This window comes from Primulina tabacum, chromosome 4 (genome assembly GCF_025594145.1).
Source record: "Primulina tabacum isolate GXHZ01 chromosome 4, ASM2559414v2, whole genome shotgun sequence".
NCBI classification, from domain to species: Eukaryota; Viridiplantae; Streptophyta; class Magnoliopsida; order Lamiales; family Gesneriaceae; genus Primulina; species Primulina tabacum.
In genome coordinates this window covers 42,539,090-42,553,814 of record NC_134553.1, presented here as the reverse complement: position 1 = coordinate 42,553,814, position 14,725 = coordinate 42,539,090, and the positions used below count along the sequence as shown (strand labels likewise).

General features: G+C 33.4%; 1 protein-coding gene across 1 annotated transcript; it reads right to left on the bottom strand.

The window, feature by feature from the left end:
- Nucleotides 1–5,242: 5,242 nt before the first annotated feature.
- LOC142541649 (gibberellin 2-beta-dioxygenase 2) lies at nucleotides 5,243–9,352 on the bottom strand. The gene is made up of 3 exons (XM_075648133.1): nucleotides 8,909–9,352; nucleotides 6,310–6,670; nucleotides 5,243–5,671 (listed from the first exon to the last, which is right to left on the bottom strand). The coding sequence occupies exons 1-3, from the start codon at nucleotides 9,289–9,291 to the stop codon at nucleotides 5,384–5,386; spliced, it is 1,032 nt and encodes a 343-aa protein (XP_075504248.1). The 5' UTR covers nucleotides 9,292–9,352; the 3' UTR covers nucleotides 5,243–5,383.
- Nucleotides 9,353–14,725: the final 5,373 nt, after the last annotated feature.

Genomic DNA, 14,725 nt, shown 5'->3' with positions numbered 1-14,725 from the left:
GGGGGATAGAAAAAGTCTTTTCAGTTGTAGTCGACAAAGCTTCCTCTAATGGCACTACAATTGAGTACTTGAAAGAAGAATGAAAAGTGAAAACTCATTGTTGCCTTGAAGGAAAATACTTGCATTTGAGGTGTGCGTATCATATACTTAACTTAATTGTTAAGGATGGCTTGTAGGAGCTTAATGCTTCAATTAAAGCTATAAGAAATGCATTTGTTTTTTTATGCATTCTTCCCCATCAAGATTGAACGAATTTAGGGAGTTTTCCGTGCTAGCTAAGTTTTCTAATACGTCAACAGTCTCTATGAATTATTTTTGTGAAAAAGTTGAAAATGGTAAAGAAAGAGTAGGGCCTCCAATTACTGATGACTGGGAGAATGCCAAAACTTTTGTACATTTTCTGAAAAGGATTTATGATGCCAGTTTGGAGCTAAGTGCATCTAAAAATCCTACCTCACAATTGATTTATCATTCAATGATTGCACTAAAAGTTGAGATTGGGAGAAAAGAAGTGATGATTCAGATCAAACTCTTATAAAGGTAGTATGTGCAAGTATTGGGGGAATTTGGATGATTTGAACCTTTTTATATTTATTGGAAATGTTTTAGACCCGAGGAATAAACTTCAAATGATAAAAGTCAGCATAAAAAAATTGGGAGGTACTCCTACAAGGATCCAAGAGTTCACTGCTAAGGTCAAACAAAACTTGGTAGCTTTGTGGATTGAGTTCAAGGAAATACATGATGTATTGAATGTTGAGAATCAAAATACACAAATAGAATGTGATGGTGGAGATGGTAGTGCTAGTAGTGGTATTGGTTTTTGTGATAAATTGTTTGATGATGTGGAAGCACAAAATGAAGAAGAACAACTTCAAGAGATATCCAATGAAGTGGATAAATACCTAGCCGATGATATTGAAAAACGATCTATTCAATCTTTCAATCTTTTGGCGTGGTAGAGAGGAAGTGAAACTAGATACCCCATCCTTTCACTTATTGCCAATGATATTTTTCCAATTCCATTCTCAAGTACTGTTGCTAGTGAGTCCGCTTTTAGCTTGGGAAAAAGAGTTGTGGATCCTTTTAGAAGCAGTTTAGTCCTAAATGGTTGATGCATTGGTGTGTAACAGTTATTGGCTAAGAGCGGAGGAGTTCAGTTTTTGGAAAGATCCAAAAGATGAAGACCTTGAATTATATAAAGAAATTGAAGAAATTGAAAAGAGTATTTTATTTAATTAAGTTTAAAGTCATATAATATCGTCATTATTAATTTAACATGAATTATAATACTTTTTTTCAGTTGCAAATGCCACTCAAGACCCTGCCTGCTTTTCATCTTCTGCTCCACTTTGGTCTAACTTAAAGAGTAAGACTATATTTATAACTAAATTTAGTTTTAAATTTTTCAGGTTTTTTGAGATGATGGAGTTTCAAAAAAAATGTTGTATTGAGACACGAATTTGTATTTTTTTTCGACGTTGGACTTCTGTTTGAAAATGATGGATTTAGTTTAGATACAATGACTTTAGTTGAATGTGTTACGGTGTAAAAAAATAATTTTGTTTCAGTTTTGAATTTGCTTTCGATGAGTGTAGTGACCATCACACGTGAGTCGGCTGCTGAAGGTGGCGTTTGCGATGTTTATTTGTTTGGCATAACTCACGTTTCTAAGGTAATCTATGTATTTTTCTTTTCTAGTTTGTCATTTGTTGTCCCAACGATGTCGCTGAATTCATTATTTGGCAATGACATTGATCATCATATACAAATTTCAATGGAATAATCTATCATTTCAAATTCCAATTATCCAATTTCCTGGCACCAACCTTTTTGTGAATTTGTTTTACTAAATTGTCCTTATGATGCTTCATGAGCAAAAAAATCTTTTGAGTTGGGGCATATTTTCCTTTGGCTATATGTGTAGAAATGGAGATAAAAAGAAACTAAAACTAACTTGTTTGTATTTTCTTCCGTTATTTTGTAGGAATCTTGCCAAAAAGTTCAAGCTATACTCAATTTCTTGAAGCCTAGGGTACTTCTCATTTGAAAGTATAATTCTTGTTTGATGGATTGAAACATCACATGATTGTACTCCTTTATGATGTTTTAGTATATTTTATCTTTTGTTTTTGTTTTTGTGTTTTTCCCAAAACTTGGTTAAAGGCATCCTTGTTAACTCATGTTGAATGTTGTTGACATCTTTTAAATAATTGGATTGGAATTATATATCCAAATACGCTAATAACTGATCACTTCTTCACATTTGCAAAAGATCAGTCCAGCTAACTTCATATTTTCCAAAGGTTAGTTGGAAATAGAACTCGATAATTTTTTTATATGATTTCGGTATAGACGATATTTATCTATACTGTACCAAAAAAATCGGTATACCAAATATGTTGGTAAGAATGGCATGAAATATATACCATACCGAAATGTCGGTATATCTAATTTTCGGTGCGATATCGATATCTGTTTTCTCGGTACTAAAATTTTCAGTACGGTATACTGTTTTCTTTGAAAAAATTGGTACACCATACCAAACCAGCACTAATCCGACTCGATAAATCGTTCACGCAGCTCGCTCGATCTACTTGGCCATCATCAGTCTACTTGTAGACTAAGTAGTATGTTCCCCTTCCACGAGCCATAGACATAACGGAAGGGGACTGCAGTTCTTGGGCCACCCGGAGTAGAGAGTGGACCTATGGGTGCTCGTGAAACAAACCATAGGACGCAACTTGTACCTTGGTCCAAGGAGCTACATCCAACCCAGCAACAAGGTTGTCAATCGCCATGGTGCGAGACCACAACTATTTTGTCATCTGCATTTCGTTCTAGTATTAATACAAAAATAAGAAATATTTCTTTCGTGAATTTATATTTTGCCACTCCTCTTGGTCTGAGTTGTGTTAAAAAAGTACCTAGAACTTGTGGAAGAGTTCTAATTGGTACCAAAGTGTTCTTCCCTCTAAATAAACTTTGACCGTCATTTATAGTGCAAGGCTTGTAAAGGAAAATACACAGGTCATCTCTCTTCACTTCTTTTATTTTTTTTTTTTAAATTTGAAAAATTAATTTTTTTTCTCTCATAATATTTTTTTCAATTTTAAGCCGATTATGAGTTAATTTACAGTATTAGTACAATAACATATATTTTTTCTTTCAATTTCAATCTTCCTCTTACCAAATTGAAATTATTCCGGTTTTTTTGTGTGAAAGTAACCAATCTGGCTTTTTTTTTAAAAAAAAATTCACCTAGGAAAATAAAATAAAATAAAACATGGAAAACCGAAGTCCATGTCAACATGTCCGGCCGCTGACGAGACAAATTCCGGTTGACAATTTCAATTTTAGGGGAAAAAAAAGTACTAAAATCGGAAAAAAATACAAGTTACTGTATTAAAACTCCAAATTAATTCATAACATGACTAATATTAGAAAAATTACAGTTAAAAAACCAAAATATAAATTTCTATTTTTTTAAATATCTTTTGACTCTATTTCTTCAATTTAATTCATACAACCAAAAACAAATATAAGGAATTGTAAATATTTACTAAACCACTAAAATAATCCTAATTCACTTCCAATTGTACCCATATAACATGTGTAAAATTATACAGTGCTACCTCGTTTGTAGATCATTACACTTTATCATGATCGCCAAGATTAAGATTATGCGATTTTTTTTAGTTGGAAGAGAAAAATATTATAATTGAATCTCGAATTTAAGATTTCGTCCTAATCTTATAATTTTAACGTCACGAGATTTTTCATAAGCCTAAAATTTTGGAGTTCCAAGGAAAATTCTCTCATTGTATAGTATGCGGGTCCCATCACATCCCATTGACTAATTCAAGTTCTGGGGGATGTTAAAGAGTTCAAGAATAAATAAATCTTTACACAAAATTCTTAAACGAAAGGTAGGTTGGATAAAAGCAAAGGAGTTTCCTAATTGGGCTATAATTAGTAGAGGTGTTTAAACTGAAAGCAGATCTCTTGTGAGACAGTCTCACGAATATTTATCTGTAAAACGGGTCAACTCTACCGATATTCACAATAAAAAGTAATACACTTAGCATAAAAAGTAATACTTTTTCATGGATGACCCAAATAAGAGATCCATATCACAAAATACGACCCGTGAGACCGTCTCACACAAGTTTTTTCTTAAACTGAAGACTAGATCATAAATTTTGGTTTATTTGGTTTGATTTAAATGGTTTCAGATCAGTTTCAATCTTTTTATTTTTTGTCATTTTAGCTTGGCAAAAACTTGTGTGAGACGGTCTCACGAATCGTATTTATGAGACGGATCTCTTATTTGGGTCATCCATTAAAAAATATTAATTTTTATGCTAAAAGTATTACTTTTTATTATTAATATCGGGAGGGTTGACCCGTGTCACAGATAAATATTCGTGAGACCGTCTCACAGATAAAGATTCGGTTCAATTTTCGATTTTCAAAAATCGAATTCAACCATTTGTTTTACATGTAATATATATTAAAATAATTTGAATTTATATATATAATATGTTAAAATAGTTAAAAGGAATATCACCCATTCAAATGACCCTGGACTTTATTAAATGAATGCTTTCAATCATTTTATTATGTTATTATATTTTGATTATATTTATTTTGAATGGCCGATCGACATGATTTAATTATCAAATCTTTGATAGCTTTAAAGATTTCCAAAGAATATTCAAATTTCTAGTAGGATTCATTATAAAAACATATGTTTGAAATTTATTATTTATTTTAATAATTGAACCAAATAAAACAAACAAAACTAACCAAAGCGTAACACAAAATAACCAGATCAAACAAAAAATGAACTGATTCGATTTTTGGATTAGACATTTGAAAAATCGAAAACCGATAATTAAAGCTTTCTTCTTTTAATAATTAGGAGAGATTAATATTAGATCAAATAAAGTTTACTTTTATTTTTTTTTTGCTTTTTTTTTTGGAAAGGAATTAAGTGTCACTATATAACACGAAAAAGTTGTCAATGAAATTACTATTTCGTGAATCCTACTGCTAGCATATGGCAACAATCTATTACCGAATTATTGCAAGTTTAATATTATCTACACATAGCCAAAATGAGACGAGTATCTTATGGTGATGTATATCGCATGATCCTTGCGAATTCAAATGAAAAGAAGAGTTTGTATGATTTTTCAAATACCACAAATTCAACATTCATTTTCACTGGATGAAAACCTTTCTAGATCCCAAAATATATATAATATGATATCATAATAGTTCTTTAGCATTTATGTACATGCAGGCGTAGAATCCTAGCTAGATAAACAAGTGAGTAACTACTTATAATAAACATGCATCTCATCCATAAAAACAACAATCACCCATCATGTTCTCCTTTAGAGGCAGTTTGATCAATTGCATCTTGTTTCATTTTGAAAAGATTCAGACGACTATCCCCTAATCTTCGCGTATACGCGGCTCTCTTGTATTCACCCCAAGTGAAGGTTTTGTATAAAGAAGGCTTCTGTGGTGTGGCCAATTCTGGAAGACAGCATATGGTTGTATCCATGGACGGGGCAGCGAAATATGCCATCGACATTCTCGACTCGAATGAATTCACCATTGCTCTATGTCTTACGGACAAAAACCTCCCGTTTGTCATCACCTTCAAATAAATCATCAAAGTACTATCATATATATATATATATATATATATATATATATAGACATACACATGCAATATTGCTAATTAGCTAGAGATATACTATATACTGGCTATATTCTGCAACATAATGATCATTCAACCATTTACTCATACAAACATGAAAGGAACCACATGCATATTCATTTCTGAATGATGAGAATTTTTATTGGCAAAAATATATATCTAATGAGTAATGACTAATAACCCATGATAAATCCCGGAAAAAGGAACATGCAAAGTTGAAAAAAACTGGCCAGGCTAAAAAGGCAAAAGAAAGACGTGAAAGCAAAGAACGAGAAATAGGGGGTCAAATCCAAGTGGACACATGCAAAAGCTGACCAGACATGCTCAACCATTGGATGAGAACTGATAAAAAGGACTCCCCCCCTACCCATAGTAGACTGACCAGTACTGAAAACTCTGAGCCCATGAAAGACCACAACTTGATGAATGAATGAATGAGATATCACATTACAGTTTCAGTTTGAATTCTGAAGTTCCACCATATCTATCTGTCAACGCAAGTCGTTCCCACTTTTCAAATAAAGGTTATGATTACAATGTATGACTACAATATTATATTTTATTACAAGCAGTACCTGCAACACGTCACCCACATTCACGCAGAAGGCTGACACAGGATGTGGGCTCACTGGGATCCACACCCCATCTTCAAGGGAGATTTGGAGGCCCCCCACGCCGTTGGATCTGAGGAGGGTCAAGATCTGAGGGTCGGTGTGCTCCCCGAAACCGATCTTGGAAGCTGCTTCGACGGGTGGGTAGTGATTTAGCCTTAGGAGTGAGTCAGTGTTCACAACATCCCTGATAAGACCACTCAGTACTGAGGTTGAGACTTGTGGGGAACCCAACCCTAACCCTAATCCTAACCCTCGTGCCATCAGATCCAAGATTTCACATGCTAACATCCTCACTGCTTCTACATATCCATTCACTGCACATCTATATTATAATATCACATAAAATATATCAAAACATGAAATTTTGGAGACAAGTTTCAGTCTCTACGCGGGTGACACGTAAATTCCAAACCGATTAACTGTTTAAATAAGATAATAAAAATATGACAAAATTAATGTAAAATTAAACACAAATTGGAGATTACCAAAGAAAGTTAAATCTAGTAGTTCTCATCAAGTTTGTCATTTAAGTATAATCTAAAGACATTATTATCCTCTTATTCCTGCACTTCCATTACAACTTGGGAGACGTATACATTCAGTGTAGGTACAAGATTTCAAAGGGATAACAAGAAACGAAAAAGATTTCATTCGTTGGATCTTCGCGATGCCGTCTTGTGTGTCTTTCCTCGGGAAGGAAAAAAAATTCATATATGAGAAAAATTACATTTAAAGTTTCTTATATATTTTAAATATTACATAAACAACCTATATTCTCCCCCATTGTGTATGTAATATTTAAAATATATAAGAAACTTTATATTCCTAAAAAATGGGGGAGAATATCATCAAATGACTACCATTTGAAGAATTTCTAAATCCACCATTTTTATTTAAAAAGAAGTCAGGAAGTAAAGATTGATCTAATTGACTTGAAAAATTAAATTAATCTAGATTTAATTTTAATGAAAATTTGAAATCAGGAATCATGTTAATATGAACATATATTTTACAAGGAAAATTTTTTAGAGATATATCATTTAAATTCATAGCAAGTGTTTGGATATATGTAAATTATTTGAATATCGAATCATTCTGCTATTTATTTAAAAATATATGGAATTAATTAACTATTATTTTACTTATCGAAGGGAGACTTGTAAATCATTTGAATTTCAAATGATTATGTTATTTATTTAAAAATATATGGAATTGACTTCTATCTTACTTATTCGAAGGGGAGACTTGATCAAGACATTTAAACCAGACTAATAAAATTATTTTAGCAAATATAAAACCATCGATTCAAATGTACTATAACTTGTAGATATTTTGGATTGTACCATTACATTTGAGAATTGGATTTAGAAAAATTTGAAATGACATAATTAATTGAGATTTTTAATAACTTTTCTCAGGAAAAAAATAACTAAAATCTAATGCAAAAAGATTTGAGATAATTGGTTTTGGCCCGACAAAAAATATTGGAATTTAAGTAAGAGGACTTGAAATTCATTCACTAAAAAGGTGATCAATTTGGACCAAAGATTTCAAATCCAAATCTACCAAATCCTTCCATACAAAAAAAATAATCTAAAATTACATTCGGATTGCCGCGTCTTATTTAAAAAGTGAATTAGAAATACACTTGAAAGGTAATGATTTTTTTAAATAAAAAGTTGACCAACAAATTTCTCTCAATACGATCTTATAAGTTAAATAATAAATGCACAGATCAAGATTTTCAAATCCAAATATTTCAAATCCTTACATCAATCCATCCGAAAATGCTATGATTAAGAATTTAAGATATAAATCCATCGGATCCTCTCCGAAGATTAAGAGTTCTAAATCCAAATCCTTACGTCCAAAGGCAATATCTTTAATCGAGCTTTGGCTTAAGCTACACCTATAGTATCTAACTTTTCATTTTCATAGGGAAGGGCAAATATAATGAATTCCGGGATAAGTATCCAAACACGAGGGAGACAAGAAGAGGTAGTCTAACGTTGGAATCCTAATGTGTCCAATAATTAAGCAAACTCCAACTACTTGGAACCAAATTGACAACCTTGTTACGATTCCACACTCCCTAAATAATCTTGTGCAAAAATTATACATCCATCCAAGAACCATTGTCTATATATGTCCGTACCATATTCCCCTATATGACAATTCGATTTCGAATCAAATCATCTGTTCCACACTTCCACTCGATGGAACAACGATACAATCGGGAATTCAACTTTTGAATACAAGATTTACTCACCAAGAAATGAAGATTAATGGTCAAATATACAGATATGTATTTGTGTGATACGGATATATTTATAAACAAAGTGGAGTATATTTCACCTTATCTATTTTCTAACCAGACTAGACCACAAAGAATCACAAAACAGCTGTTGTTAAGCTATCTTAATTTATGGCTTGATTCACAAGTAAAAACCATGCCTTGCATGAATATATGTATGTATGTATATGTGTGTGTAATAAATGCAATCATATAATCTAAACTATTAGTACAAAAACAAAAGATATGTCTGATATCATGAGGTACCTGAACTTGTTGGGATCACCAGAAATATAGAGGGAGTTCTGAGAGACAATCTGAGGGTTTGCTTGCAGGAGGAGGTATTCGACTTCTCCAATGTCTCCATTCAGCCCTATACTCTTGCAGCCATAGCCATAAGGATTTGCGGGCCCGGTCCGCAGTTTCTCGCACTCGGGCTTGGAGAAGAAGTCGAAGGATTCTTGTTCCATCCGGGAAATGATCTCCGCCGGCACGCCATGGTTGATGACCTTGAAGAAACCGAACTGTTCGCAGGCTTTCACTATGAGTTTTGAGGATTGTGAAGGGTCGGAAAGAAGGTCTATTACTGGGAGTTGGATATCTTCTGTTATTTTCTCTGCTCTGTGATGGTTTGGGTTGGCTACAACCATGGCGGAAATCTTGTTTTCTTTTTTTGTTATTATGTTCTTAGAACTGGAGAAAGAGAAGAAAGGTCAGTGGATTGTGGATAGTGGAAACGTTAGAATATATATATGTATATATATATATATATATATATGTTGATCCACATCAATCAATAATATTGATCTATTAAATATGTAATTTATTGATAGACACAAAGATGATATAATATATAAAAAAACATATTAAAATTATATATACACGAATTTTTTTTAATATATTAATTTTTTTTCTTTATTGCGGGTCCGACACAAAAAAATACTGGCGTGCCACAAAAAAATAATAACATGACATAAAAAATGGCTGATTTGTCCGATGTCGTATCAAAATTAGATCAAAATAATCAAAAATTAAAATTTTGTACATAAAAATCAAACTTTAAAAACTTACAAATATCTAAAATTGAACGAATTAGTTGATAAAAAATTATTTCCATAAGAAAGGGGAGAGAATACATGAATCTAAGGAAGATGAGTGTGTAATTTATTCTTTTTACAAGGATTCTTTTAATTGTGGTGATGTGCTGCTTTAAGAAAAACAGAATCTGTATTTATGAAACGTCTGCTCTTTAAAATTCTACTGAAATATTTTTTTTAAAAGCTATGACTGAAATACACACACTCATAAAAATTTAAATAAGTTAATAAGGCGTTTTATAATTCATCCAATAACGGAATAAAAATAATTGCAGTTACACAAAATCTTAAAATGTAATCAATCTCCTAGTCTTCTATTTTAAAAAGAAATTCGAGCGTAATACCAAAAGTCTGACAATTCAAAAGTCTGACAATTCAACAACGTAAAACAAAATTCAAAATCATTTAAAAATATTGCTTAAACACATGTCTCATAATCATATTATGCAGAAGAAATGCAAGGTCCTCTGGTTTTTACGTCTACCACCAGCTCAGCCTACTCAGTCTCCTCAACCATAAGATCACCTGCATCAATCACACCTAGCAAGTTACACAAACATGTACTTGTTACAACGATTCAGGTGTGTTGAGTTTCAACGACTCCTAACCAAACCCCGTGTGGCTCAACTTAAACCATTTATGACCACAGACATGTTTGTGTAACTTGCTGGAACCCCCAAAACGAGCAATATCCACAAAATCTCTCAAAATACATGTACAGTACTGGCGCCTAGGCGCTGGAAGCGTAGCGCTGCGGCATTGGTAAGCGCCTAGAAGCCATGTACCAGCGCCGCAACACTATAAGCGCCGAAGTGCCAGCGCTGCGGTGCCACAGGGGCAGCGATGCGGCACCAACCCTGCGGGAGAAAACCCAAAATCGACTTTTGAAGCCAAACTCTATACCACGCCCAACCAGCCCCGACCACGCTCGAACCAACCTCTCATAAACCACAACCAAATCTTCCTGCACTGCCCCAGCCATGACCTTCAACCCCATGCCCTTGAACACACGTGAACTATCCAACTCTCTAGAACTGAGCCACAAACACGGGAATCGATTGGTTCTCCCTCAAACTTGCATCGAACTCAAGAAGAACACATACATTCCTACATATCTAATATCAAATTACTCCTAAATCTCGAGACATGGCATCCCTTTCAATATAAGTCAAGAAACGTGAGAAACAAAGACAATAAAATTGTGTATTTTCGTGTAGAATTCAAGTAAAACCAATTCATAACACTATAACCACCATATCATGCAAAGACATTCAACACATATTATGATGTGATCAATATGAAAAGAAGGGAATCGGGCGTGCCTTTGCATATTTACGCTCGAAAACCTTGATACGATAGCGTAGAACAGGCATCAGAGGGATGGGGAAGAGTTCCTATGAATTATTTTGGAGAAAACCGAGCACAATGGATGTTGAAATGCCACGACCTGCTGCTGGGACTTGGGAGGGAGGGCCGTATACAATGAGTGAGTGATTAGGGTTTTGGGAGGTAGGGTTTGTTACAACTAATGCATAATGGGCCATAATTAAAATTAATGTGGATAAATAAGAGTTTAGGCCCAATATATATTAAAATAGGCCCATTAAGCCCAATTGCACACTCGTAAAATATTTCGTTTAAATTCGTTTCCAAAAATATTAACTGAGCCCTCAAAAATTATCTGTTTTGCTAAAAATCGTTTACTGGTTAAAAATACGGTTCAACGTGTCAAAATACTGCAAAGGGCACATTTTCGAAATTTTCATATCAATTGCATCATATATTAAATAATTAAAATAATTATTTAAGAAAATATTTTTCCTTAACTGTCTCCAGTCTCCGTTCCTCGTTCGAGCGTGAAATACTGCTAAAAGCCCTATAACTTGTAATCTTAATGAACCAGGTCATAAAAACACATATTCATTTGGAAATCATGCATTTAATGCATCAAAATAATTTAATTAAAATACATAAAAAATTTGATAACTTGCATGCATGTGGTTCACGTGGACCTTCAAATTTTCGGGACGTTACATTTTATGTTAAGGGAAACCAAAACTATAGTTTTTTTTTTTTTGATTTTGAGTTGTTTAATGAATATCTTAACTCACCTTAAGAAGAAATACTAGTAGACCAAACTAAGTATTCAGAATCAGAATCAGAAGCAGCAATCAGAAATATAGTCTTTTACGATAATCTGTCAGACTACTCTAGCGACGGAAAAATTTGCAAAAGAACCTTGATCAACTACTTATTTAAGAAAATGGCATCCTCAAAAAAATGATCAAGGTTAAAAAAACAAAATACTCCCTCTATTGACATCAGTTTTATTTGTACCATCTATCAGACGTTGTCTCTCTTTATTGTAGTAGTTTCATATAATAGAACTCTTTATTTAAAGTCATTTAATGAACCGTACAAATTATTATTTTATTACTACCATATTAGGTACAAAGACAAATAATAAGTATATTCTTGGATTCATGTACTCTTACGAAAAAGAAAAGAGACGCTCTCATTCAAACATTAAAGATAGTTTATAAAAAAGTCTCATTATGTGTTCACAAATTTGACCTTTTTGTGAAATAGAGATATAGAAGAGTTTTTGTTTTTCGAATTTCTAGAAACAAACCTTGTGTTATTTCACTTTCTATTGTTTTTAAGTTCCATCAAGTGATGTGAACTGTTTTCGCATTTTTAAGTAGTTCACCGTACTTTTAAAAATCAAGATCAACTTCGGACTCTTAAAAAGGACTGAAACACATATTTTAGAACCAGAAATAACAAAAATTTGATAGTGTTCTTTTTAAGTTGGTAATAAATGTCAGTCAACCAGGTTGACTTTTTGGTAACCGGATTTTGATGTAATTTTTTTCTTTATTTAGACAATCTCATTTGTAATTTGTAAAAAGATGCGTACGACACAAATTAATTAAGGGCAACTTGTGATTCAGTACCCATTTTTTATCAAATTTGGTTTTGATACCCAAATTCCAAAACTACCCTTTAAACCTTTATTTCAAATAATTGATTTTTCTTTTAAATAATGGCCCATCATGCTTCCGTAAAATAAATTAAATCTTATACCTTTTTGACCGGAGTACCACCGGGTTATATCCACCGTATTTTACGAACTGCTCCTCACAGTCCAACCATGCGATCGCAACCGATGGTTACCGACGCAGATTCCTTCAGCAGTACTTGGCACAACTCTAATTCGTTTCTTACCTTAAAGTGTACAGTAGAAGATAAAATTTTGAAAATAATACATGAGAGAGGCTAAGAGCAAAGATCTCTTTATTCAAACACAAACATTTATTAATACATTGAAAAACTTGTAGAGGAGGAGGAACTTGTTTAGATACTGATAGTAGTCAGACTTGAAAAACTCATAAACTAGAAAGAAAATATTACAATTTATTCTTTGAAAGAAATGAGGAAAAATGTTCGATGATCTTCACTTCCTTCTTCTTGCCTTATTTATAGAATGCTTCTTCGGATTTGAAACGCGGATTCCAAATCTTGATAAAAACCTTTACAGCTTGCACATGGACCATGTAGTGGTTGAGTGGTCCCTTGAGATGCTCCTGTCTTTTTCTAGATTATTAATCTAGAAATTAACTTCTCATCTTCTTTTACCTCTCTAAGATACTAGTAACGATGAGTATGTAAGAGATCTGCGGTAATCTCATCTCCTTTTTCCTGGAATCGTTGGACTAGCCATTTAAGAGAATCCGCCTCTTTTCTCATATACTTGATTCTTCGTTTTAAAACCTTTAAATATGTGTAATACATTTTATTTAGGTTTCTTTCTGGTATGGTTTACTGTTTCCCATTTACCCTTATTTATATTATGATACTTGGGTCCAGTTTTCTTGTCTTTTTATCAGATTTCCATTATCTTTAAAGATAAGGAATCCAATGTCCTTTGTCATTTTTCACCTATTATTGGTGGTCCTTATTTTTTTTCCACCGATTATTGGTGGTCCTTGAATCCCACACACATGATTTTTCACATGGTGGTCCTTCTTTTCTTGGTAGGATGATCACATGTCCACTTTCAAATTTGTCGAGGAATCTTTGGCTTTTTGTTTCCTCGAGGAAAATGTGCTTGTGGTCCTTCCCTGCTTGTCCTTGTTTCGGTAAAATGTTTTCGATCAGATCTCGGTTTGAAACCTTTACCGAACTCCGGTTCTTTCTGATTCTGACATTCAGGACAGATGTTTTCTGACCATCTTCCTACATATGCCATATTGCAGAATTTCCGACGAGTCTCTTTACTTGCCGGCAGCTTGCTGTTCCACAGAAGATTTCTTTTCTTTTCAAATATTTCTTCTGCAAAACTTGTAGTTTTTTCTGTCATTGTATTTAACAGGAACGATCCATTCAAAGAATTTTGATAAAACTTGAATGAAAACTTGACTTTGTCCATCTCAGTGAGACAGACCCTTAAACCCCATGCTCTTCTGATTGACATGTCGTCTTCTGTTATTGAAGCAACCAGGGGTGTTTCTTCTGTCGGAGGGTCCTTGATAAATTTATGAATATTTGTATCTGGCCTCCTTAACTTGATGAAATGAAAGGCTTCGTGTGAACCTTTCCCTGCTGGTTCTGGTGCTGCACTAAAAAAATATAGCTCCAAAACATCTCCTCTGGACAAATAATCATTATTCGCCCAAGTTTCATGAACAGCTTCCTGGATCCATTTAGGTAGTCCTGAAATTTTCAGAAAGCTGGGTGATGTAGTATAAACTGAGGCAAGGGCCCCGAATTCATGCCAGGCTTTGACTTCATTGGGATATGAATTAGGTTTCATCCATATCCTAGGATATTTCCCTGAAACATCAACCCTATTGGTAGCTGGGTTAATGCCAATTCTTGTTTTTAATTTCTCCCAGTTTTGTTGATAAACCTGAAATGGAGAAATTACAACTTCATTAGTACCAACCTTAGATTTGCCTTTGTCAGTACGAGGCCTAAGGTTGAT

Coding starts and splice junctions, on each gene's coding strand:
- LOC142541649 (XM_075648133.1), bottom strand. CDS start 9,291: ATGGTTGTAGCCAACCCAAACCATCACAGAGCAGAGAAAATAACAGAA. Junction 6,671..8,908: donor GGTGATCCCAACAAGTTCAG/GTACCTCATGAT, acceptor ATTATAATATAG/ATGTGCAGTGAATGGATATG. Junction 5,672..6,309: donor ATGTGGGTGACGTGTTGCAG/GTACTGCTTGTA, acceptor ATTTATTTGAAG/GTGATGACAAACGGGAGGTT.